This window comes from Mus caroli, unplaced genomic scaffold (assembly GCF_978045245.1).
Source record: "Mus caroli unplaced genomic scaffold, Mus_caroli_1 scaffold_4, whole genome shotgun sequence".
Taxonomy (NCBI): Eukaryota; Metazoa; Chordata; class Mammalia; order Rodentia; family Muridae; genus Mus; species Mus caroli.
This window is the reverse complement of record NW_028227259.1, coordinates 45,636,971-45,664,134: the sequence shown is the minus strand read 5'-3', so window position 1 is coordinate 45,664,134 and position 27,164 is coordinate 45,636,971. Positions and strand designations below refer to the sequence as shown.

Sequence of the window (27,164 nt, the reverse complement as noted above, 5' to 3'; positions counted from 1 at the left end):
ATTTTTCCCTTTTCTTACAAGCCAAGGAAATCAATTCTAGGCTAGTAGTTTGCATCTTCGAAAAGTTAATTACCAGGTATATTTCCCTTAAAATTAAATTTATTGAAATTTTATTTTTTAAAAAAACTCATATGGCAGGGTATAGTTTGTTAACAACCTCTTTGGGGCTGTAAATTAAGTTTTACAAAGAGTACATTCTGTGCTATAACTACTCTAACTCTACTGTGATGTAGCTCCAAGGTGACCAAAGTGGGAAACAAACAAACAAACCAAACAAACAGTAGATAATGCCAGTGCAGCTACCAAAGCTAACACTGTTCAGACACATGAGGCTGTGCCCAGAGGCCATGGCCAGCTATCCTTATGTGCAGCAACTCCACTGAGAGTTTTGTCATGCTGCAGAGATTTTGCCCTTTCTCTGATGACTATAGTAATTATCAAAGATGTGGAAGGCAGAGCTTCAATACACTCCACAAGATTATTAGAGAGAAAATCCTAGAAATAAATAATATATTCTATATTAAACTGTTCATAACTCTTTGTATATAGTGGCATGTTAATCTAAACAGCTACTGTGCATATACCAAACCTCATCAACTGAGCTTCCAAAACTTGCTCCCTCTAAAATTATTTCTCTTATCTTTTCATCCAAATGCAATATACCAACTTTTAGGCTAACTGCTTCCCCCATGCTTTCTTAGTACATTAATTAAAGTAAGTTCTTTATTTCTATTATTTAAATATTCCTAAATGCATTTTACTTTGTTCTAGAGATAGCTGTTTATTCCTCTATCAAAAGGACAGATTGTGACATAGAAATAGAAAAATTCTGAGTGACAGGGCTTAAATAATCTTACAGACCTCCTAGCACAATTCTAACCCTATTCCAACCCAGAGCAGTATGCCTAGTCTCAGAACAGGATGGAGGAAACACTAAAGAAAACAGCAACCGCAAGGGAAAGGCAGTGTTCCTGACATAAGGAGCTTCAGTGTGCCCACCTCTCCTAATACGACAGAACTTCCCACGGCCCCAGGGTTCCTGACATTCAGAGAAAGGGATCTCCGGCTTTGCTCACTAGTTTTGGTATAATTATTCTTTGATGATCCCTAAAGTATATTTCTTCAATCAATAAAGTATATTTCATTAAATCAATACTTAGAGCCAGCTTGAGTTAAAGTTTTTGTTGACATTATTAAGGAACTGAAAATATATCAAAGACATTTATTTTGGCATACTTTGACTTCAGTACAGCCAAGTGGGAAGTCTTTAAAACAGAAAGTGCTGCTCCTTGCTGCACTGAAAGGTCAGGCAAAGGTGGGAAGGAAGAAAACCCTTCTAAAGTCCACTGGCACCAGAAAGCTGGACTGCCTTCTGACATCTGAGGCTGCCCCACCCCACAGCATCGGCGCTGACAGGACGTGGGTTTGGCCAGTTGCACCAACTCATTTGGACACATCCCTCAGGAACTGAAGCTGTGTTTACTCTAAGCCCCCCCCCCCCCCAAATGATCAAAATGGACACACAACATTTCACTAGCCTATCAAATCTACAGCACAAGTCACAATAGGAATGGCTAGAAGGGTTGGAGACAGCTATTATATCAGCGGGAGGGGAAAATGAAGAGAAAGCAGAAAGATAGCCAGGCTACCATCTCTATTCCTTTCTGAACTGTTCTTCTGGTGTGCAGGTTTTTCTTATAAAATATTTCCTTTACTTACCAAGCCAAGGTACTCCAAATTCAAGTAAAATCTCACAGCAGCTAGTCTCAATGGTAAACCTTTCATCTGACCATCCAAACTGCAAGGGCAGCAGTGGATTTATGTACTCTCTAGAGGACTACAACTCTATTACAGCCACCGTGTACAAACCTGAGGAAAAAAAGAGGCCACAGCTCCCAGCTGTTGTGGAGAGGCTGCCAGTTCAGGACAAGAAACCATGGAGCCTTCCACCTTGTGCTGAGGCAGCTCTAAAGTGGAGTGCCTCTCTTTACAGCCCCCAAGGGGAGACACAGCTAGGAAGGTATCTGAGCAGCAAGGAATTAAATGTCTATTTTCCTTCTCTGTATCTTCGTCTACAGCTATTGACCTGAGCTATAATAAGAAAACCACTGAGTCTGATACCTTGCTCTTAAAAATTTAGCACATTATATTTATATCAGAATATGCCTAACTGACTTAATACAAGTTACTAGAGATAAACCATAAAAGGTATCCAACATGAAAAGAATTCTGAACTACTCTATCACTTTAAAATCACCCCTCCCCCCCCTCCCCCCAAATCACACTTTACTGTCAAGAGATCTAGAACATAGATCTGATATAACAGGTCTGAATGTGTAACCATCCCACTCTATTCCCGCTTACTAATAGCAGCCTTTAGAAAATTACCTGGCCTCACTCTCTTCCAGTTTTTTAGAAACCTAAAGAACCCAAAGATTCAGTCAAATATTTAGAGATTCAAGACTCCAGCAATGAAATTAAATTGAAATATGAAACAGGAGCCACAGCTTAAGAACACAAAATACTAGCGTTGGTTGTCAGTGGTGGTAACTGGTTTTGTCTATGTGTTCGGAGAATCACTTATCAACAGAGAGGACACTTCTACCTATCTGTCAAATACAACCAAGAGCACAGTTATTACTGTGTGTCTTCCGATGGCTTCAGGGAAATTCTAGAGGGGAGAGCAAACATTTGTTATTCGGTGTGTGAAGCTATACTATCAGGTACGGCTCACTGCTCAACTCGTGTGGTTTTGCTTCCCTTCATGCTGCCTTTCCTTCAACTTCTGCACATGGTAAAGGAAGAGGGGAGGTTTCAGTCACAGACGGTGTTCCTGCTTCTCCAGGGAGTTCAGTAGTAGCCCCATACCACAAAGCCTTGTTCCTTGGTCCCAATAAGAATGCTCACGGAAATCCTGTTGTAAGGGAGAAGGTAGGAAGGGGTATGCAGGGGTAGAGAAAATGGCTGAACAGGATCTCAGCTTCACAGAACCAATGACAGAACATGGGTTCTGTCACCGATGACAGTAATCTACTTACACAGGTGTCATTTCCGACTGAGTCAAACACCAAGGTCATTGATCAGAGAATAGGTTACAGAGTAGAAAATCACAACACATGACACTCTGGTTAATACTAACACCTTATTTCTTGAGGAGATAATAAAACAGCCTTATTTTAGAAGATACAGACATAATTTTTAATAAGAGTTAAAAATTTGGACAGTTTCAGGACAGATTTTATTTAATAACCATTAGTATGAAAATACACCCTTAGAGGTTAAGAGTTAAAATTTTAAAGTTGGTAAGTGCTCACATCCACATGTGATTCTTCTCTGAGCTTTCAGACATTGTATAAAAAAATTCTGAGATCAGTAATTAGGACATTGATCAACATAGCCCAACTAGAAACAGATGAACTATAGCAAACAGAAAGGAATTACCTCGTCTTCGCCCATAACTCCTTGCTGCATGTAAACAAAGGACAAATTGTAAAATGTTAGAACTAAAAACAAGCCCACACATCCAAATATCCGTGACACGAAAAGCTATGTGGGCATTTAGAAAATGCTACTTTAAGACCAATGATAACGTCAGCACTTAAACTTTGCATACTTTACCATTTACAAAGCCCTTATACATACACATATATACAGATATACATGTGATATGTGTCAGATATATTCTTTACAATTATTCTATACATATGCCATCTGAGTCACCTAAAGCTGTAAAATCAGACAGGAACATCAATTTATTTAAAACTCACAAATACTTGTTTCACCTAATCATGATAGAGACATTTAACAATTTACAGTTAAACAGTTCCCAAAATACTTTTCTCAGTGAATGAAACTGACTTGAATTAAATTCATATTTTTTCTTTTGATAAGATTGTATGGTATATATTGTTCACCAGCTATGTACAACCAGTATGTTGCAGCCAACGCTGACAAGGCTATACTAGAAAACGTAGATGGTGAAGAAAGTTGACTGTTAGTGAGTTATAAAACTAAATCTGTAATCAAAGCTGAGTTCAAAGCCGATTAGGGAAACAGTCAGAGACTGCAGCAAATGACATAAATGACACTTTCTAGCCTTCTGCCATGTAAGAGCTACTGACTATGTGTCTGCCTCTAGATAAAAGGCATTCTAGTGTAAATTAAAATGACTACTCTCATAGAATGATAAATGCTAGCAATATAAGGTAGAAAGGAGCTGGCAGTTTATACCATTCCCAAAGATAATGTATGAATGTGACTTCTTCACAGAAAGTTAGCAGTGTTGAGAAAATCTTCCCCCCAATCAGTGGACTAAGTAAATGTCTTTCCCTGATAATTTATATGACACAAGCAATACACAAAACAAACTGAATGCTAGAAGACTGGGGTCTTAATTCATGCTAACAGATTGGGAAAGCAAGAAAAAAATCAATGTTGAATTAAATCTCAGTTCAAATTTGTATTAGAAATGTCCTCTCTCTAAAGTACAAAACTTAAAGGTCAAAGATGTATGTTCTGTGTTATGTAAGGCTTAAAAAATATATCTTGAACTGTACAGTAAGGCTTTGCTCTAAAGAAATGCTACTCCATGCTAATATGGCTCTAACTCTATGATAATGAGTAGGGATGGAAAACATGTTATCTCTCAGTCATTTCACCTTCTCAGAAATAAGTTGGTAAGCATAAGGCTTCCACCAGTCTTTCAAGCAGACCACCAGCATCACCCCTGTCATTATGGCACACAGTCAATGTGTTCTTGAGCGCCAACAGACTCAAAGTCTACTTATCTACACCTTACTTGACACATGCGTTAGCTTAGGGTGAGGGTAAAAGTAAACCAAACTTTTAAAATTTTGTTTAACTCTTCTAAGACTTAAAGAGGCTTTAAAAATAGTCTCACCTCAAGGGTAAACTAAATGTACAAAATCATATTGACAAAGGTAACCTAAACAGAGCTATTAAGTGAAAGAATGAAATTCCCTTAATAGCTACAATAAATCTTCCAGTGGTTAACAGGTTCCAAAACATTGCATAGCAACACCTCAAGAGTTAGGTCTTTTGCTTTTCCTAGGGGTATCCCAATAATATTATTCAAATTACATTTACTATGGAGAATTTTAACCATAGTTCAAGAGATCAAAGATTCTGAAAACTATTTTTTTAACAACTTTGAAATCAAAACATCAGTGATGATGAGGTTAGAATGTGGCTAACAATTCCTGACCTAATAAGACACCACCAGTCCTGTTGATGTTCTTAACAGTTATACTTTTAGATGGAACTACAGAGTAATAAAATAGTGAAAACATGTATAAATATTAACAGCATCTTATGATTAATGTCATTCCTAGCTTTAAGCATAATTATTTAGAAAATTTTCTTAACTATCTCATACCAGAGGAGTTTCAGAAACCTGTAAAGAGTCATCTACTTATTTTTTGGACAGCTTTCAGATTCGATGTCTCTATATTACCAAAACTAGAAATGTGGCCAGTATGATAGTCAGTGGGTAAAAGTACTTGCCATGCAAGCCAGAAGACTTGAGTTCAATCCCAGGAACCCAACCTGGAAGGAGAGAACAGACTCCTGACAGCCATCCTCTGACTTCCCCAGGAGGCAAATGGTACACACACAGCCACACCCGACACATGAATACATGCTTGGGAGGAGGGTTTAGTAAGTAAAACAGAATGGTCTACAAGTGAAGCTAAATTATGGGAAACATTTATCTTACCCTATCATGGCAATCACCATGTTGGTACCACTGTACCACAAACGCTGAGCCTAACACACATTTCACATGTGAGGTTTCCATGTGAGTTCTGGGGTCTGTTTCAGTGTTGAGACTGCAGCAGAGTAGTAAGGAGCCTCCACCAAAAAAGAACTTCATGAACACTGTGTGTTTAAAAAGCTTTCTTTTTTTTCCTGGTCTTTTTTTTTTTTTTTTAATTTTCTTTAAACAGTTTGAACTTCCAAAAACAATATGATTTCAAGTGATTTATTCTTCAAAATATATTTTACAAAACATTTATAAAGAAGTAACTAACTCTTCATAGATTGCTGGTACTCTTTATATAAAAAGGAGGCTCTGAGGTAGTTTGAAGACTTTTATACAAAGGACGCTAACATTTGGGGCAGGGGTACAGATGATGGTCTTCAGGTTCTAACCAGATAACAAGAAGGAAACAAAACAGCTGTTTAGGGGCTTTGTGGTCTAACTACTGGTTCTCAGCTCAGTGTAGCTAAATTACTTCAGCATAGGAAGAAAAATACAAAATAAGCTAGAAATAGAGGTTAAAATTCTATGGATGAGAAGCTAAAGCCAGTATTATTTCTCTAACATTAACAGGGCAAAACTGAAAAGAAAAATACCCATGATCCAAATGACATCTCTCTTCAAAATCCCACATCATCATCAACTGCATTCACACTCCCTGGTGTGAGCAGCCTCAATTTAAGGCTACCCGTGTTTCCTCACTTCATACATTGATATAGGAGATTAGAGCATCCACCTTTACAAGTACTGCATCAATAATGGGCTTGTTCTCTTGACACAGGGTCTCATCAAGCTAAGCTGGGCTCCACCTCAAGAGTTAGGTCTATGCTGTTGAGGATTATCATACACTCCTGATTCTCCTGCTTCTACCTCCCAAGTGCTAGGATGGCATGTATGCAGCACTATGCATTGGGTAAATTTCCTTAATTAAAAGATACCTATGATTCATTTCACCTCCAAAATAAGACAAGCGCTTCACCACATAAATGGTGTATTATGGATTATAAATGCAAATTTAAACTTCAATCTAGCTTGCTACCACCAGGTCCCTCATCTCATACTTTGTTCTGTCTGTTCCCCCTTTTGTGTCAATGTACTAATAAAAATATCTAATTTTCTTTTGGGAAAGAGGGGCGAAATGCAATTCAATCCAAATAGAGACAAATACTTGACATATATAACATTTTCCCTTATTCCTGCAGAAAATACAGAAAATACTTTTTCCCTGATATTACATATGTTAGGATTATACGCTCAAAAATATAAACATTCTAACTGTCATTCTAAATAATTAAAACTGATATTTTAAACAGCTGCATATAATGTGACTTTCTTAAAAAGCTAATGAGCACTAAATATAGACATATAACAGTGACTTACAATAATAGTAATCTTTAACCATCAAGTCAACTTTATTTCAAACTTATCTAAGGAGCACTGTCTATTCAGAAACAGGAGCCTCTCTGTAGTTACATTTATATGCCTTTTTTTTTCTTCCTTTTGAGGTAAGGTCTCACTATGTAGTCTTGGCTAAATGGAGGGTGCTATGTACACCAGGCTAGTCTACAGCTGACATTGTCTGCTAGCCTCTGCCTCCTGTCACAATTAATGACTCCTGGCTCCAGCTTATATGGCACTTTAGATTTAAAAACTCCCTGAGCCATGTGGGTGCCGTGCCAAGGGACATCTGAGTAGCGGTACCTCAGAGGTATGAGTTTGGCAGAGGCTCTCTGCGTGCAATGGTCAGTGTATGGTCAGTGTCCTGATTAACTTTCTGTTCCCCAGATTTACTTAAAGCTTTGTCTGAAAGTTTTAGTCATAACACATAATTAACTCCTAAGTAGTTATAAGGTCTTTCTAATTTTAGTAATCTAATTTGCATTGTATCACTGTTATTTATATTGTGTTATGTTTAATTAAAGAATTCAGACTTGGTGCACTGTAATCATTGATTTCTGTCAGCTCTACATATTTTCTCAAAAATACTATTTAATTTAAATAGCTGTGCATTTGTTTAATAATATACCTGTGTGTCACTGAAATTTATTCCATCTACCCCATAGAACAATGGTCTCACACTACAGCAAATTTAAGGGACCCAAACTTTTTCCTCACATACAACTTCTAATATAGCTTCTTCCTATTGGTTTTCCTGAAATAATAAAAACAAGCTTTCTGCTTATCACATACAATATTCTTGCCATAGCTGAAAACACCAGGTATGTTGTCTCTTCATCACATGACATGTGAAGTAACCTCCCAGCTCTTTGTTCACAGGACTTGGCTTCACTCCTCCATGATCTTTCACATGGATTTCCATCATTAACTCTCCCCAGCTAAAATGTACTCTTAGAAACTGTTCTAAATACATTCATGAATTCACTCAGTCCTCACAGCAGTCCCCTGAGGCAAGCAGTGTGCTCTGGCTTAGATATTAAGGAATGAAAGTCAAGGTCAAGTCAAGTACGATGCTCCAGATTGTACAGAAAGGTGAGCTGGTGTCAAAGTCTGATGCTATCCACACACCTCCAAACATGGTGATGCAAAATGTATCACTAAATACTTATCTTTAATGTGAATAGGGTTATCTATGCTTACTATAATAAGAAGCAATGGTTAAGCAACTTAAACACCTGCTCTACAGTGAATTAAATCTAGACAATAAAATGCTATACTTTCTTCACCAATCAGTAATATTTAGTAACTATTTAATACAGAAGGAGCCTTGTGCTAACATCATTGATTCCCCTGGTTTCCTGAAAACATAACATGCTAAGAATATAGCTAAACTGCATTTGTTAAAGAAAAATTTTCCCTTACTGCCAAATGCTGTATTTTCCCTTTATTTGGTGACCTTCATATCTCGTTCTTTAAGACTTCCTTACCCCACCGAGGCACCCAATTAAGTGACTCTTTAACCTCTTAACTCTTTATCCCCAAGAAACAGTCTCTTCTCCTTGTCCTGAATACATATTGATATCCTAGAGTCATTAGCTTCTTTTCATTCCCCAGACCCTTGCTACAAAAGCTGTTTCCAGGTTGTCTTTCTTCTCTGAGTAAGCATTATGGCCTCAAATGGCAGACTACTAAGAGTGCTCATATTTAGAAAATAATAAAATTAAATAAGCATGTTTTGTATTAGATATAACTTCCCTGAAATAAAATATTCTCATGTCTTTCTTCTTTATGAATAATAATTTAGTGAATCTTCATAGGACTTTAAGCAATTTGCAAAACAACTGATTAACAACAACAACAGAAACAAAAACAAAACATAAAACTGCAAAACCATTTTGCCTTTCCAATGTCATTGCTTTCATGACTGGCACTGTGCTGTAATCATCTGGGTTACTCTCTAGGCAACAACCTAAGATTGCTGTGAATAATGTAACTCAGACATCTCAGCAGACTACCAGGGTACCTTCTTTCAAATGTATTCTGACACATGAAAACAGAAAATTTTCAGTGACTTTTTCAGAAGTTAAAATAAATGTGATTTATTTTTATTTCCCACACAGAATATTCAAGGGAAGTGAATCTATATATAGTTTATTGTTACCAAAGCCTATCATATCTTACAAACCGAATGGCCAGAACAGTAACAGTAAGCTAGTTTGCTATTTTAAAATTCAGTTTCAATAGCATCACGTTAGTCACAGACTGAGAAACAAAGACAAGATGGACAGAGAGGGAAAAGAGAAATAAAGGGGTCCCTGAAGAATGTTTCAGGCCTCCTCTTTCTATGGAAGTCTGAGAACTTAGACTAGGTTACACTAGGCTGCTATGTGTTAGGAAACTCGGTGCATCATGGCCAGACTGTGAACACCATCGCTGTACACTCCTGTCTGTCACTAGCATCACCATCCACAAGCTCTAACTTTGCAGTGGCCCCACTTTCAGATTTGCTTCCACAACTTCAACACATCTTATTTCAACAAAGCTTTAATTGAGTAAGAGCCAAGCCAACATAATCACGTGATTTTAAACAAATAATACTCTTACTTTTCCCTCCTCTTTGGCTCTCCTTGCCTACCTTAAGTTAAAAGTACTCCTGAAAATCACCTCCATTCCCATTCCATGCTCATGTTTAAACTACAGCCTTTGACTATAAACATATTAATATTTGCCCAATATAGAAAAAAGAAACTTTAATCAATGTTTTTCTTCTCTGACTGGTAAACTCCTAACTTCTGGTTAGAATACCTTAAATCAGTGCAATCACTACATTTATAAATTCACCAGTATATTCCTTAAAACAAGGGCTTATACTGAGTACTAGGGTCTATGTACTTTGCAAACTTTTACCTCACTTAATTCTTATATGCTGTGATATTCTATCTCCAGTTTACAGAGTGGGAAATAGGATGTAAAAACAAAGTCACTTGTCCTAGGTCATAGCTTGAAATAGAACCCCAGCATTCAAACAGGGATTGCTCCTGAGGTTGGGATGGCTCAATTAGATTGTTATAAGTACACTTCCCGATGACTAGTCTTCTTTTCAGGGACACACAAATGCCTAATTCCCACAGCAGTTTTTCATTCTTGTACAGAATGGTGTGTATGTGATGGGTCATATGATGCTCATTCCAACATCCTGCAGAGCTGGGACTATAGGCGAGCACAGCCGTGCCTGACCACAGTCATTTTATAAATGACTAAGCTGTCTGTATGGGGATGCTCAGGAGAATATGTACACAGTCATCTTCATTTGTATAAACCAAATGAAAACATACAATTTTGGGTAAAACTTACCATTTAACATTAACAGATTGTCGGTTCCTGGATGTGGATAGCTCAGACGACCTTGAAAAAACACAGGAAAAGAAGAATTTGAAGATTATGAAGCTCTTTGAAAAGAAAAGGGGGCGGGGGGTAAGTAGGGTTAAGCACTGTATATTTTTTAAACTAAAACGTTGATCTTTAACTCAACATATATGCTAAGTTTGAAACCTGAAAACAAAAGGGGAAAGGGAGTCTTGGTTCCCAAGCCCTAGAGCATAGCATGCTGTGAGATCAAATGAAAATACAACAGTGCTTATCTCTATCTGAATTTTAAAAGCAGCAAGAGTGCCCAAAACCTGAGAACAGAATACAGGAGGTTTAAAAATGGACCCAAGCAGTTTGAATTTTCTCTAGCTTTTTTCTCGCCAAAAATAAACTTTCAAGGAAATATATTTACATTTTGAAATCAATAACTACAATATGAAAAGTGAGTACGCCTTTTAATTTTTTACTTAATGTAGTTTTATACTGTCATATTTAAATAAAGAAATTCAAAGAAGACTTCCTAGGGTGTTGCTATATATATTATAATTATATCCCTCATTTAGAGTTTAAAAATTATTTATGAAGGAAAATCAAAAATATTAAGGCTTGTAATTGTAAGAACAGTAACAAAGTGTCTGCTCTAAGTCACTCTTCTTGAAGATTCTGTATTTATAAAATTGGGAGACAACAGTTTTCTACAAAGATGCTGGGTATACTGAAAACAAGCTGTAGCTCAGTTAGCATTTGCATGACACAACATTCGATGGGCTAATGCCAACAACAAGGATGACCCTAGTGCAGCTCATTAAAATCCAGGGGTTTTCCTGGTATCTGACCCAGAGTATCTATTTTTAAGTCTACACTAAAATGCAATGCTAGGATTGCAATCTAGTCCCTTTTGCACAGCTCTCTTTGAAAAGGACAGAAATCCTACATGAAATTCACTGCCATCAGAAGGGTGAGCATAAGCTTTTGATTTAGAGCACTGTATCCACTCTTGCTACCCTAGCCCAAAACTCTGAAAAGACTTAATATATCCCAATATACTCTACAAGCCAGAGATTGTGGCTTTTGTTGTATATATGAACTGAATTGTTTACCTTCTAATACAAGAATAATTGGCAGATAATCCAATTTTGATCATAAATATATATACATGCACATATTAATGATGTAGAGATGCACATATAAAAATGTATAACATGATCTCATGAACATTTTGATTTCTGGTTCTGTACAGTGAAGAAAACTAAGCAATTTTCCCTTAAAAGGATATTTTACCACCATTTATTTACTCCCAAGTTTCATGAAAGAAGACATTAGTTAACTAAATGAACTGTTAAATAGAGCTTCCATACTCTAGAAACATATAATTATGTCTACTGTTCTGAAACCGTGGTCTGGAGTGAGAATCAGAAAAATACACAGAGAAGGTACAAAATAAAAAGATCTAAGAAATGCAGTTTCTTTGAATTGAATTTTAGTAACATGTCATAACACTTTAATGGACTCACATCAGGACTATCTTAACATTTTGTTGTATTTAAATCAAGTTTAGAGAAATATTTAAAGCTATCAAAATTGCTCTTTTCTGACATGAGATTTAAAATAGTAAGTTTCTTCAAAAGTAGCAACCTATATGGCTGATGAGTACAATTCTTTCCTGATAGAATGCAGCACACAAAAGTTAAAAACAAGAGACACGTCTTCCCTACAGTGGAGTCAGAGAGACAGAAACACAACATTTCAGTACATTTACTCACTGCTGTAAGAATTATGCATGCACAGTGCATCACAAAACAAAACACAAAGGAGGACTTAGCTAAACCCAGGAATGCAGAACTCTGCTATGATGCTACATTAAGGGAGCAGAGCCCTTTTCCTGAGGTTTTGTTCTACTTTAAAGACAGGTAACCTTATGCTGACACAAATTTCATCTCTAATAGGTATTGGCATTTGAATGGACTTAAAAAGGCACAGAAAACAAGTTTACCATTAAAATAAATTTTGTAAAAAAGTATATATTTGTATTTATGTTCTAAAATATTAAAGATCATAATGTAATAACTTCACAATTAAATGAGCAAATATAGACTCAAATTATCCAATTATTTATCCTCTACTACAGTGAAAACAGTAATATAAATTTTTAAGTTAACTTTCATAGTTATTATTATTTATGAGATCAAAACCACTTGCACAAGGTACCAGCCAATTGAAATAATGGCCAACATCTGTAGGCTTATTATATGCAAGGAGTTTTTATAGTTCTCAACTGCCATTTATTTAATCCTGCTAACAATCCCTTGGATTTCATACTATTTTTTTTCCATTTTAATATGAAAACACTTTATCACAAGAAAGATTAAGTCACTTGGCTGAGGTCTCATCACTGGTAGGAATGCTTGATAGGATGGGAACTATCTGGCTTGATTCTCTTACTGACTACCTGAGACTGAGTTCCTATTGATAAGACGATACAGGAAAAGGCATGCACTACTTAAAGGCTGTAGACCACTTGAGCTTCAGTACAAAATAATACATAAAAGAACACTGCTCAGAAGTAATCCCTTGCTATTAGTCCAGAAGGCTGGTGGTGCAGACCGACTCTGACGCTTACTAGCAACAACAATTTCTTTTATGAAAAAAAGGCCCAAAGCATAAAAATTATATTTCTTTGGTTTTGCCAAACTGTGTAAGATCTAGACAGAGAATAAAAGATAAAAGTGGGATATATAATTTTTTAAAAAAAATATCCTTTAAAAGGGAAAGACTTTGTTGTTGTTGTTGTTCAGTTTGCTGAGATGCAGACAGATGGCTAAACTACAGGAGTCTTAGGCCAGGAGGCAAAAACAACATGAAAAGGAACTTAGACATCTATTTTAGCCACTATCCTATTGATGCGAAAAGACACCATAACCAAGGTACTTCTTATAAAAGAAAGTATTTAATCGGGGCTTTGCTTACAGCTGCAGGGGTCAGTTCATTGTCATCATGGTGGGAGCATAGAGATATGGAAGCATGGTGCTGGAGAAGTGTACTGGCTATTTTTGTGTCAACTTGACACAGCTGGAGTTATCACAGAGAAAGGAGCTTCAGTTGAGGAAATGCCTCCATGAGATCCAACTGTAAGGCATTTTCTCAATTAGTGATCAAGGGGGAAAGGCCCCTTGTGGGTGGGACCATCTCTGGGCTGGTAGTCTTGGGTTCTATAAGAGAGCAGGCTGAGCAAGCCAGGGGAGGCAAGCCAGTAAAGAACATCCCTCCATGGCCTCTGCATCAGCTCCTGCTTTTTGACCTGTCTGAGTTCCAGTCCTGACTTCCTTTGGTGATGAACAGCAGCATGGAAGTGTAAGCCGAATAAACCCTTTCCTCCCCAACTTGCTTCTTGGTCATGATGTTTGTGCAGGAATAGAAACCCTGACTAAGACAAGAAGTATCTGAGAGCTACACCCTGATTAACAGGAACAAAAAAGTAGGCACCAAGTAGGGTCCCTCCCAGTGACACTCCAAGGCGACACCTGCTCCAACAAGGCAACAACTCTTCAGATTTCCCAGTCTACCAAGGGTTGATGAAGTATTCAAATGAGCCTATGGGAGCCATTCTCATTCATCTGGCATGTTCTGCAAGCTCCACTCTACAAGAAGAACCTCCATCTCACTGAAACCATTATAGCTTCCTGATAACCCACAGGATCTAAGCTTATGAGGCAAGTCATTCCTTATAATTGTAAGCAAGCTTGTAGAATAATCATTTCACAAAGGATTTAATACATCCATAAATAATTAATATGTGCTACTTCTAGGCAATCTCCTTTTAGCATTAACATCAGGTCTGGTGGGATGGCTTAATGGGTAATGTTACTTGCTTCCAAGCTTGAAGACCCAAGTTGACTCCTGTGACCAACTTGGTGGAGGGAGGGCACCAACTCCCACAAGTTATTCTCTGACTTCCAAATGTGTACTGAGGTATGGATACATGTCCATACACACACAGGCACAATACACACAGGCAAACACTAGCACAGACACACACAGATAAATTCATGTAAAAATTATGATATTAACGTAAAATATTTTTAAATGCATACTTTTAAATTCTACATGTCTATGAAAAGATAGAGGACTTCCACTGTCATTAAATCATTTATTAGTCTATTACCATTTTAAATAATGATGCATACACACACACACATACACACATACACATGCATGCCTTAGCTCATGTTGACTGACAACTAAAAACAAGCTACATCTTGCTTGGACAAAGTATCAGAATCCATTATAATAAGCAGCTGGCACCTCATCCCCTACAGGGATTATGCTGGCCTTTTTGCTGCTTCTCTAATGTGTCAGGAATCCTCCCATTGGAAGATATATTTCTACTTCTGATTTCTGCCAAGGGTCGCACCCCTCAGCACAGTCAGATCTCTAAGTGCTAGGCAGCATCATATATCACCCTGTTTCCAATGGCAGCTTCTTTCTTCCTTTATCCCCATATCTCATTTTTAAAAATTATCTAACAATTTTTCACCACTGCTCTTTTTAAAACAAAAGATCTAAGAGCAGGGCTTCCATTTCTGTTACTGTCTTTCTAGCACCTACAACAGAATGACATATAATAAGCTCTCAAATATTTGTTGAGTGAATATATCATTTTATTCTATGATGTGAAATACAAATTTGACTAAAAGCAGTTACCTAAAGACATGCTGTATGTTGACACCAGAAACAAAGTTAACAGGAATAACAAAGCACATTGGAGACTAAAAGGGGTGCTTTTTAATTTTGCCAAGGTAATTTTTTCCCTGACTTCAAAGCAAATTTCTTTAATGAAAGCAGGAGTATTATCTTATTATTGGTTTTCTCTCTGTATTTTCAGTTCTAATTAACCACGGTGCTCTTCTAAATAGCATCATCAATTCTCACACATCACCCCTCTGTCCTGCCCAGGACATGTATTACCTCTTTGTCTAATGCAAAATGCTGGATCTGCTATTTACCACTTATCATTTCATAGACATCTAGAAAATCAGACTACCACAGCGCTACAATGTTTATCTAGAGTTTGATGCTATTTTTTAAGGCAGTTTCAGGTATCTTCTGCTCTGGATAATGATAATAACTTTTTCCTCAATAATGATGAGAAATTGCTAAAGTTCAATGTCATGCACTTTGCCAACACTCTTTAAGAGAAATCTAAATGTCACATACTATATATAGTCATAAGGATTCTAGGTTAGAATTAATATTAGACCAGTTACAAAGAAGGGCACAAAGGCACAGTGGTAAAAGCACCAACTCAAGACCTACCAGGTTCTACTACTTCCTAGCAGTTGACACTTGGCAGTTATTAATAATAAGTTACTGTGGCCAGACGTAACATGAGACCAGTTACATGCTAGTTGTAGGAACAAATGTGTTTGATATGTAGTCGATGTACAAGTGTTTTAACACCCACACCTATGGATTCTTATCTGAAGACAGCTAGCATTCCTTCTTATGAACTTTAGTAAAGCACTGTTCTCACTGTTTGGTTTATTAATCCAATACTATTTCCACAATCTACACTTCACCTTTACTTCTGTGTCTACATATCTTATATAAAGTTCCAAAAATCCACTTTGAATGTAGTCCTTACCAACCTTAAATAATTCCAATTTCTAATCAGTTCCAGTGCACATAACAATAATTTCTAAACCCACTTCTCAAATCTTTATGCATATCCCCTAAAGTATTAGTAAGATCATAAAAATGCAAAAGATGCAAAGACCAGACACCAAAAGAACAAGAACACTGACAAAAATGGCTATCCTGCCTAAAGCAATCTACAGATTCAATGCAATCCCCATCAAAACTCCAACTCAATTAATTCTTCACTGAGATAGAAAGGGCAATTTGCAAATTCATCTCGAAAAATACAAAACCTAGGATAGCAAAAACTATTCTCAACAATAAAAGAACCTCTGGTGGAATCACCATGCCTGACATTAAGCTGTACTACAGAGCAATTGTGATAAAAACTGCATGGTACTGGTACAGTGACAGACAGGTAGATCAATGGAATAGAATTGAAGATCCAGAAATGAATCCACACAGCTATGGTCACTTGATCTTTGACAAGGGAGCTAAAACCACCCAGTGGAAAAAAGACAGCATTTTCAACAAATGGTGCTGGCACAACTGGAGGTCATCATGTAGAAGAATGTGAATTGATCCATTCTTATCTCCTTGTACAAAGCTCAAGTCTAAATGGATCAAAGACCTCCACATAAGACCAGAGACACTGAAATTAATAGAGGATAAAGTAGGGAAAAGCCTCGATGATATGGGCACAGGGGAAAATTCCTAAACCGAACAGCAATGGCTTGTGCTGTAAGATCAAGAATTGACAAATGGGACCTCATAAAATTGCAAAGCTTCTGTACGGCAAAAGACACCGTCAACAAGACAAAAAGGCCACCAACAGATTGGCAAAGGATTTTTACCAATCCTAAATCTGATAGGGGACTAATATCCAATATATACAAAGAGCTCAAGAAGCTGGATTCCAGAAATTCAAATAAACCCATTAAAAATGGGGTACAGAGCTAAACAAAGAATTCTCAAGTGAGGAATACCGAAGGGCTGAGAAGCACCTGAAAAAATGTTCAACATCCTTAATTACCAGAGAAATGCAAATCAAAACAACCCTGTGATTCCACCTCACACCAGTCAGAATGGCTAAGATCAAAACTTCAGGTGACAGCAGATGTTGGCGAAGATGTGGAGAAAGAGGAACACTCCTCCACTGCTCGTGGAATTGCAAGCTTGTACAACCACTCTAGAAGTCAGTCTGGAGGTTTCTCAGAAAATTGGACATAATACTACCAGAAGATCCAGCAATACCATATACTCAGAAGAAGTTCCAACTGGTAATAAGAACAGATCCTCCACTATGTTCATAGCAGCCTTATTTATAATAGGCAGAAGCTGGAAAAAAACCAGATGTCCCTCAACAGAAGAATGGATACAGAAAATGTGGTACATTTATACAATGGAATACAACTCAGCTATTAAAAACAATGGATTTGTGAAATTCTTGGACAAATGGATGTATCTGGAGGATATCATCCTTAGTGAGGTAACCCAATCACAAAAGAAGTCATTAGATATGCACTCACCGGTAAGTGGATATTAGCCCAGAAACATAGAACACCCAAGATACAATTTGCAAAACACAGGAAAATCAAGAAGAGGGAAGACCAATGGGTGGATACTTCATTCCTCCTTAGAATAGGGAACAAAATACCCATGAAAGGAGTTACAGAGACAAAGTTTAGAGCTAAGACGAAAGGATGGACTATCCAGAGACTATCCCACCGGGGGATCCAGCCCATAATTAGCCACCAAACCCAGATACTATTGCATATGCCAGAAAGATTTTGCTGAAGGGACCCTGATATAGCTGTCTCTTGTGAGGCTATGCCAGTGCCTGGCAAATACAGAAGTGGATGCTCACAGTCATCTATAAGGTGGAACACAGGGCCACCAATGAAGAAGCTAGAGAAAGCACCCTAGGAGCTGAAGGGGTCTGCAACCCTATAGGTGGAACAGCAATATGAACTAACCAGTACCCCCCCCCCCCCGAGCTAGTATCTCTAGCTGCATATGTAGCAGAAGATGGCCTAGTCGACCATAATTGGGAAGAGAGGCCCCTTGGTATTGCAAATTTTATATGCCCCAGTACAGGGGAATGCCAGGGCCAAGAAGCAGGAGTGGGTGGGTAGGGGAGGCAGGGCGGACGGAGGGTATAGGGAACTTTCGGGATAGCATTTGAAATGTATATAAAGAAAATGTCTAATAAAAACTTAAAAAAAAAAAAGAACACTGACTTCTAGCTAATCAATATCCACTAGAGTTAAGTGCTCATTCTTAAATCAAGTTCTATTATAGCACCCTCATCTACCCAAGCGATGCTTTACGTCTTCGTTCAATCATCACTCTATACTATAACTATATAACAAATACTAAGGATCATGTACTATAATGGTTCCAAGCAGAGTATAACTAAGAGAAAACAAGAAAGAAAACACTAAACTCAAGTCTTAAGTTATCTAGTAAGATAATGGCTTACAGTTATTACATTAAAACTAACACAAAAAGAATATTAAAGTCAAGTTGAGGTAATAGCTATAAACTTTCTACCATGAAAGCATTTGTGAAAATGAAAATAATGCTGATGGCTACCAAAAATAACAAATAAAAATAGCAAATAGAAAAAAAATCTACCATCCCACCATCCCAGTGTTTGCTCTCAGTACAGCATTCCACGTGAGATACTCGACACCATTTTCCCACGTGCAGGAGATGAGCTCATGACCTTGGGGATGCTCGGCAAGACTGGACTCCTGAGCTACATCCCTAAGCCCTACACACATTATAAAACACTGTGGTAAATGCCCTGGGCAAATATAAAGTAGGCTTGGCTGAGAGTTGGCAGATTTGGTATCATAAATACAGTTTTGACTGACAATTTTTGACTATAGATCAAAGTGCATATATGTAGTCATAAAATCAAATTACTTAGCATATCCTGTGAAAATAAGTACAGATAAAAACTCATGAGATTTTCATTTAAAAACTGTAAATATATAAAACCCTAACTGTAATGATACATGCTACTATACATGCATGAATATCTTATGCTAGGATTCTGGAAGTACTAAAAAGACACTGGAAAATATTTATTTTTCAAATAGTTACTGTGCCTCTATGTGCTTGACATCTCCATAGATGGCAAAGTCAAACAGATACATGGCCAGTTTTCCCATGACACAGTCTCTCTCATTTGAAAGATATTTAAAAACAAACTAAGAAGTTATTACAGTTAAAATAAATGAAGGACATTTGACTCTCTAAGTCTTTCACACAATATAATCTAAGCTACACAGGGTGCCAAAGCTTCCTTGCTTAGGAAATACAAGTTGACTAGAAACTACAGCCTTCCATCTAAACATGGAGGACCAAGGACTTTTTATTTGCCTCTTTAAGCTTTGTGAATCACCTAAAATGGCTCACCAGGGCAAAGATGAATGGAATGGATCACAGGAGAACCATGTTAACATTTTTTTTTTTGAATCTGTAAGTTTTAGAAGTGTAACTGACTCTATAAACTGTAAATCACTGAAAACACAACCCCAAGCGACTGACTCTGTGTCTGGGGAACGTCATCAGGAAGCAAGCAGACGACTGCTGAGAATCTGCTCTAAGAAACTCTGGCTAACCCTGAAGGCAGAGGAGAAAGCAGCAACACCAATGGACGCCTGTTAACTTTTAACATCACCTCACAGATACACAGCCACCTTTCTGTTTCTTCACAAAGGACTACAGAGCTAGACTTACACCCAGGTCTGCTCCCTAGACCACAATGAAAGGTCTAAGTACAGACATTCTGAGTATCATGAGCTTAGTGCAGTCCCTACCAGTTACAGCTAACTGCATGCGCAGAGCTTCCCATTCCCACTTTAATATTTTACTTCGAAGTACGGACAATAAACGGGCTCAGTATTTAGAACAGCTTCCAGCATGAGAGTAAAACAAGCAGAAGGGGAAAAAATAAAGACAGAGAAAACATAGATAACAATATAAACTTAAATAGTCTCCACATAACAGTGTCCACCAGGTAACTAAGATCAAATAAGGTTAAAAGGTGTATTAGCAAGATTCTGAAAATCGTTGTCTCGGAGGGTCATAAAGCTGCAGTCACGTGGCATGAGAGCATCTCTTCCAGTGCTCCGGTGGTGAGACAGTGAGGGCACACAGCTCTGTGCTCTGTCCCAGCACCACACAAAGAAACGCAAAGCAAAACAAAAACAAAACAAAAATCCAACAGATCATGAGTGTAGGTTTATCATTTGAAAGAATTCTAATAATGCTTATATTAGTAATAGAAGAGTTGAAATTATAAATGAAATCAAGCCACAAATTCTAAGAAGACAACTATTTGTGGATCCAAACCAATATGGAACTCAAAAAATAAGCAAAATGGAGCAAAGCATTTATGCAATATGTGACCTATTAATAAGGCATTATTATGAAACTTCTGGTCTGCAGGCATGAAAAATATTAGAGTTCAAAAGTTAAGAGAAGAGAAGAGAAGAGAAGAGAAGAGAAGAGAAGAGAAGAGAAGAGAAGAGAAGAGAAGAGAAGAGAAGACAATCATGCAACAGGCTTCAGAATAGTATCATACTTGATAGGAACCAGGATAAAACATTAAACAGTAATACTGGGATATCCCAAACTGATAAAGTATAACTCTAACTGCTCTGTCATCTTTTGCAAAGAAAATCAGTGTGTTTGTATATACGAAGGTTCAAAATTTACATCTTGTTGGTGGGAAGTTACTGTAACACAGGCCTAGCAAAACAAGGTCTAGGTATCTTAAGACAAGGCCATGGGGGAACCTGCACCCCATGCCCTGTGTCGTATTTTCTGCCCCACAATCCTGCCTGCTTTCCTGGAGGCCTGCTGGCATGAGGGACACCAAAAGCCAAATGCAGATAGATTTAAAGCTCATGAATGAACTTTTTCCTGAAGCAGAAAGACCAGCTGGCTAAAATTTCTGATTTAATAAAGGCTCTAAAATTGAAGAAGAAGAAAAAAAAAAAAAGACAACGGCATGGTTTCTCTGGATATATTGTGGCTTTCAGCTTATTGTTTTATGGATTCCCAAGTGTATGTACAGGTGGGTCTCTGATTCTTCTGTCTTCTCTTGGGTTCATTTTCTTCTGTTTGTCTTGTCCAACTCCAACGTTTTAGTTTCTTGTTTTATCAAATTATACTATTTTATATTTTATTATATTCCCTTAGGACCCTGTTTGTTTCCTAATGAGACAGAAATGGGGTGGATCTGGCTGGGTGGGGAGGTAGGAAGAAACTGGGAGTAGAAGGAGGGGAAACCATAATCAGGATATATTTTATGTGAAAAAGTAATCTATTGGCAATAAAAGGAAAAAATGAAAAAAAAATCATCAAGATTACAAGAAGGAAAGGACATGAAGATCACAGGGCTTAGCTCCCCAGGACTATGGGGATACCCCAGACACATGCAATAAAATTGTGTGCATGCTTACCTGATGTGTATGCATGTTTTTGAAAGAGCTGTATAATTATACAGATGCATCTTGTGATATATCAATGATAAATATTTATATTAAATATTTTATAATAACCATGAAGACGGAATAGTGGAAATGCTAAGGATAGGTAAGCTACAGGATATCAAAACATAATACTAAAAGCTTAAAGAAATACGAAACAACCCAATAAGGAATCCACTAAAAAATGCAAAAGTCTCCAAGTGGAAGAAGGACAAGGGAGTGTAAGTTTTTGGCCATATCTCACTTTAACTGTTGTACATATACATCCTAGTTTTAAAAACACTTACAAGGTTTGGAGAAAAGATGATGAAGATTGCAAATACCTTAAGTAATACATAGAAAAGCAAGACTGAAAAAAACTACACAGTTAAATGCCAGTATTATTTACTCTGCATTACTGCTGGTGGTATTAAAATTTACATTTCTAGTTTTCCATTAATGAGTAAAGGCTTTCTGTGGTGGAAAATACTTTAAGAGATTAAATATTATGCTTTTGAAGGAAAAATTCTAAGATACTGCTCCTCATATAAGCCAAAATTTATATACCAAATATTTCCAAGTACTTCATTTTAGCATTATAAATTATGTATGCGATGTATGTTTTATATATAAGAATTTATTAAATTGTCCACTTTCAGAGATAAAAACTTCTACTTTAAATCACAAGAAAGATATGAAGTGACTTTCAAAAGAATATTATGTATCTGAATTGGCACAAATGCACTGCAATTTCTGTATGAAAAGGCTTTGGTTTTGAAAAATGAAGTTCTAGTGTTATAATTCAAGAATTTGCCTAAATAGTCAAAGATGCCTAAAGGAAATAAGGGCATCCATGCTCTCAAATATTGCTATTGACAGAGACAGCTACCTATAAGGAAATAAGACTTTCAAATCTCTACTCTTGCTATAGTTCAAGTAAGTTTTCTCTGACAAGAACTTTCACAGAGTTTTCTCATTCCCCTTTTAGACTATAGATCCTCTCACTGAGAACACAAGTCCAAAGTCTTGTAAGTCGTACTTTCATAAACTCAGTTCTGAGTAGCTATGTGATAAAATAATAAGTTATGATAAAATAAGCTATGTGATAAAATATTGTTTCCACATTTATTATGAGAATGACTATTTCAGCGTCAGGGTGCATTTAGGAAAATGTGTATGTGTTGTATGTTTCCTTTTCCTTACCAAAGCCAATGGTCATAAGAAAAAGCCCATGGTCATAAGAAAAAGCCAATGGAATAAGAGAATATCATGCACTCTTTCATAAAACAAATGAATTTCAAAAATCACACCACTTAGAAAACAGATCTTTCTTTTTTCCTTTTATAGGTTTGGTTTTCAGTTTAGACAGGGATTCTTGTATAACCCAAATGTGGCCTCAAATTCACAGGGCACTCCTGCCTCCGATCTTCCAAGAGGTAGGATTTACAGATCAGCTTCCTTTGTTTTCTGTTTTTCTAAAAAAAATCATTCTAGTATAGAAACTAAAATGTCTGAAGCCAGAAGTATTTTAGACACTGGATTTATTGTTGAATTTAAAAATATTTAATATTTATATATTAAACCATACAATGCATTCTCTTGATATGATATATAAATCCAAATATGAAATTATGATTTACATATATAGTTTAAAGATAATTTTGTACAATATTTTTATTGTAACTATATTTTGATTGTGACATATGAGGAAATGTAAAATTTTCTGTGTAAAGCATCAAGTTTTACATTTTGTAATATTTGGGATTTTGGATTTTTAATCTTCTGATTTTAGTCCACACCCTTTTGGTAATTGTAAAATGTTTGGCACCAGGAATCACTGGTGACTGTAGGAAACCATAGTCAATTTTGAGGTTGTCTGTCAGAGGGAATAAGGCAGGGCCTTGTAGCAGAAATCCATAAAACTGTTTCACAAGTTTATCACTGATATGTATCAATTTATCTTGCTTTAATAAAGAAATGCACTAAGCATTTCCAGTTTTTCATAATTATTTTTGCCCTTGCTCTCCTATCCCAGAGTTTCTAGCAATGTGTTTTTAATGAACTACACAGTTGTGGAGAGTGGACCTGACATAATCTGGAGAGCCTCTTCCACTCAAAAGTTCCCAAGTTCCGGAATATAACTTCTCACACCAGAGGCTTCAGATTCAGCTAAGTTATTTCTGCCTTTGCACTTTACTCGCTTTCACAAAATCACCAGGAAAGAGGGCAAAATGGGAAGAGAGCACAAATCTGGTATTCCACAAACAGTTAAGAGGTTCCTATAGTTTAGGGGTAGGCAGGCTCCCTAAAGTCTGCAAGGCTTCTTGCTTCCAAAGCCCTACATATGGGAGTTTATCAGTGAGTAATAGAGCTGATACTAGGTAATAAAATCTCATTTTTAAAAAATCCTTTGAAAAGCATGTACTTTAAAATATTTGTTGGCATAAAATCCCATTCTGAGTTCATGTTTTCTTGAACTATTCAGGGAACAGTGGGAAAGTCATTATGACCAGCTGCGGCTGATCATCTCAGGAACTGTTACCCAAACTGTATTTCTCCCTATAGTTTTTAAGTCAATTTTTATGAGCTGAAATTCATTTTTTTTTTTTTTTGTTCTTACAGTTTGAGGGAGAGCACTGTGTTTAAATGCTTGCACAGCAAGACCTTTTTTTTTTTACAAATTGTTGGGGGTAGGAGGAGGGAGGGTTTAACAATGATCTGCCTTGTTCTTTTGTTTAAAGGGGAATGAACTGACTCACACAAACATAAAAAGATCACAGACTATTTTAAGTAAATATGCAAATATAAAATGGTAAAATGATGAAACTACTTGGCAAGCGTGATTTTCTTTAGGCACTTAAAATTCCACACTTATTCTTCCTTTGGAAAGAAAGCAGTTTGCCTAGCATTGAGACCGTCATTAGAAATAGTGTGTCAGCAGAGAGATCACACTGCACATAAATAAAGCAGTTGGGTCAGAAGCATTCAGGCCGAGCAAAGCACATCACAGTGTGTTAGTGTTTCTGATTCCCCAGCAAAGGACAGCACATGTCTGACAACACTGAATGAGCCAACAGTGTCATGTGGCCCTCAACAACAAGCTGAGAGCAGTCTTTCAGTTCTCCAAAAGTTAAAATCTCATATATGCCTCTCCATGAAATAACACTTTCTCCCAACAATTCTTCATTGCTCTACCCCAGCTTTGTATCAGAATTGCCTTTATTCCACACGAAAGTTAGGGATAACTTTCCACATACCATCTCTCTACACATCTTACTCCTCCTCCATGGTATTTCCAACTCCTCTATATATTTATAGTTTGGTATCTTTCCCCAGAAGGCTATACATTGCACATGGATAGAGAACTTGGCTTTCTTCACAGTATACATCCTCACAGTGCAGTCAGCAAAGGATAAAGTTGGCACAGTCAGCGCCATCTCTGGCTGCCACCATTTACTATCTGCATATCTCTAACAAGATGAGAGAGCTTTCCTATTGCTATACTAGACCATAAAAACCTCCATCTTAACTTTTGAAATGGGTGCTAGGAAAGGGAAGGAGCTAGAGCAAAGAATTTTCCATGACAGTGGGCTGAGAGGTTGCTTCTGTGAGTGACCTTAGTGAGAGCAGTACTTTTCACATTCTATTCACCGACTCAACTACTTGATCTCTGATCAGAACCACTTTGAGGCGGCTCTAGGACACAGACATTCACACCGATCTGTGCACTCACTCTGGGCAGCAAGGGGCTGGGGACAGGACGAGGTAGCACCAGCAGCCATGCTGTGACAAGGATAAAGCAGGCCTGTGGAGAGGTCTACATGGCAAGGAGCTGAGGTTCGTTTTCTTCAGTAGCTTTACACTAAATTTCTAATCACACAGAAAGGACTCCTTCAGACTAACCGAGAGGTCAGTCACACTGTAGGATCAACAAACCTCTTGGATGCTACCTCATAAGACCCTTAGCCAGAAATAAGTCGTTCCCCAATTTTAACCTTTAGAGATTATGTAAGAAAGGTGATTATTGTTAATGTTTTAAGTTAATTCTGAGTTGTTCTGCAGCACTAGACAAGTAATACAATCTCCTATTACAATAGAAAGAGAACAAGGAGCTCATTTTGAAATTTGCACTCTCCGAATCCTGTCTATTGGTAGATCTCTTGAGAAAGACTAAGCAAATACTGGTTCCAGGAGACATTTTATGAGAAACACATTTGCAGTCTGTGTCCTAAGCAGCGGAAATGATTTTCTGAGATAAAAAGACAAGAGAAGACTGGGCGCTGCCCTGAACACGAGGGAAGGAAAGACGGGGAAACAATAATCACATCAGGTACCCCAGCTGCTTACTTTGTTTGCCATAGCTCTGCTTAGACAGACCGTGTAGAGGTCCAGCATCACCGCCCCCATATAAAGGCAGTGGTCCCAAAGTGTGGAGAAAGAAAAGGCATGCTAAGCAGGAACCAGTGGCATGAGCCAGCAGCTGGAGGAGGAAGACATCAAGCAGAAGTGTTCAGCTAACGGTGTTGATAGCTACACAGCGGCAGCATAGGCAGCCTTATGTCTTTATACGATGCGGAGATGTTTTCCTAAAGCTTCTTTTCCCTTTCTTGACATAATAAATATGAAAAATAAATTATCCCAGTTAGAAACAGAAACTGGCTAACATGGTGATCCCTAAAACTTGCAGGACTTCAATCCTCTCTCTTTTTCAGAGCCTAAGATGCCTTTCCTAACAAACTGAATGAATTCCTTTTAACTTTGAAGTCATTGCTCTCAGCACATGCTGCTGCTGCTGCATTTCCCTCCTGGCCTCTCTAGATGCCCTTCTACTTTGTAGGATGCCTAGGCTAAAGAAACACGAAAATGAGTAGTGTGGCGATGGGCATTTTCTCTAGCATCTTCCAGAAGCCTTGCTAAGAAAGATCAGGAGAAATAAGTAAGGAAAAGCTTTTCCTCATCTATGGTAACAGTGAACTATCTTGAATTTGTGCTAGGAGTTTTTCTTTCTAAAGAAAACGGAATTTTAATGAAGTTCTTAATTGTAAGCTGTTAACAATTGTATTCTTTCTTGTATGCCTGCGTTTACTTTGAGACAGTCTTGCTGCCTAGCTCAGGCTGGCACTGAACTGGTGATCTTCCAGCCTCAGTCTCCTAAATCATGTGCCACCACACCCAGTGTAAATTCTATTCTGAAATGGAAGATCCGAGGTAAGCAATACTCATTTTGAAAAAGAGCAAGACCTCGTACAGAGAGCCTAAAAATATATGAGGCAAAGATCAACAAAACCCATAAGAAAACAATGAAACAATCCAAAGCATAACCTTATTAATTTGAGGAACTGTCACTAGTGTATACCAACAATAGCACAGTCCTTAAAATGACAGGATTAGGAAGACAAAAGGACCCGAGTAAGACTCTTAGACATCCCATTGATGTTATTAACTTACTTGGCAACAAAAAGTTGTCCATGGGGCAAACATTTCTAAGAAAATTACCTTTC

At 37.4% G+C, this 27,164-nt stretch overlaps 1 protein-coding gene across 10 annotated transcripts in view; it reads right to left on the bottom strand.

The window, feature by feature from the left end:
- Cpeb2 (cytoplasmic polyadenylation element binding protein 2) overlaps positions 1-27,164 on the bottom strand; it is a 56,753-nt gene that overhangs the window by 17,362 nt on the left and 12,227 nt on the right. For 5 of the 10 annotated variants that reach the window (XM_085836664.1, XM_021162087.3, XM_021162083.3 and 2 more), the window contains 2 exons: positions 10,529-10,579; positions 3,442-3,465 (listed from right to left, as the gene is read on the bottom strand). In XM_085836664.1, coding sequence (XP_085692790.1) covers positions 3,442-3,465; positions 10,529-10,579 — 75 coding nt within the window. Of the gene's footprint in view, positions 1-3,441; positions 3,466-5,523; positions 5,566-10,528; positions 10,580-27,164 lie in introns of all 10 variants that reach the window. The other 5 variants (XM_029478128.2, XM_021162085.3, XM_021162086.3 and 2 more) reach the window with 2 other exon arrangements.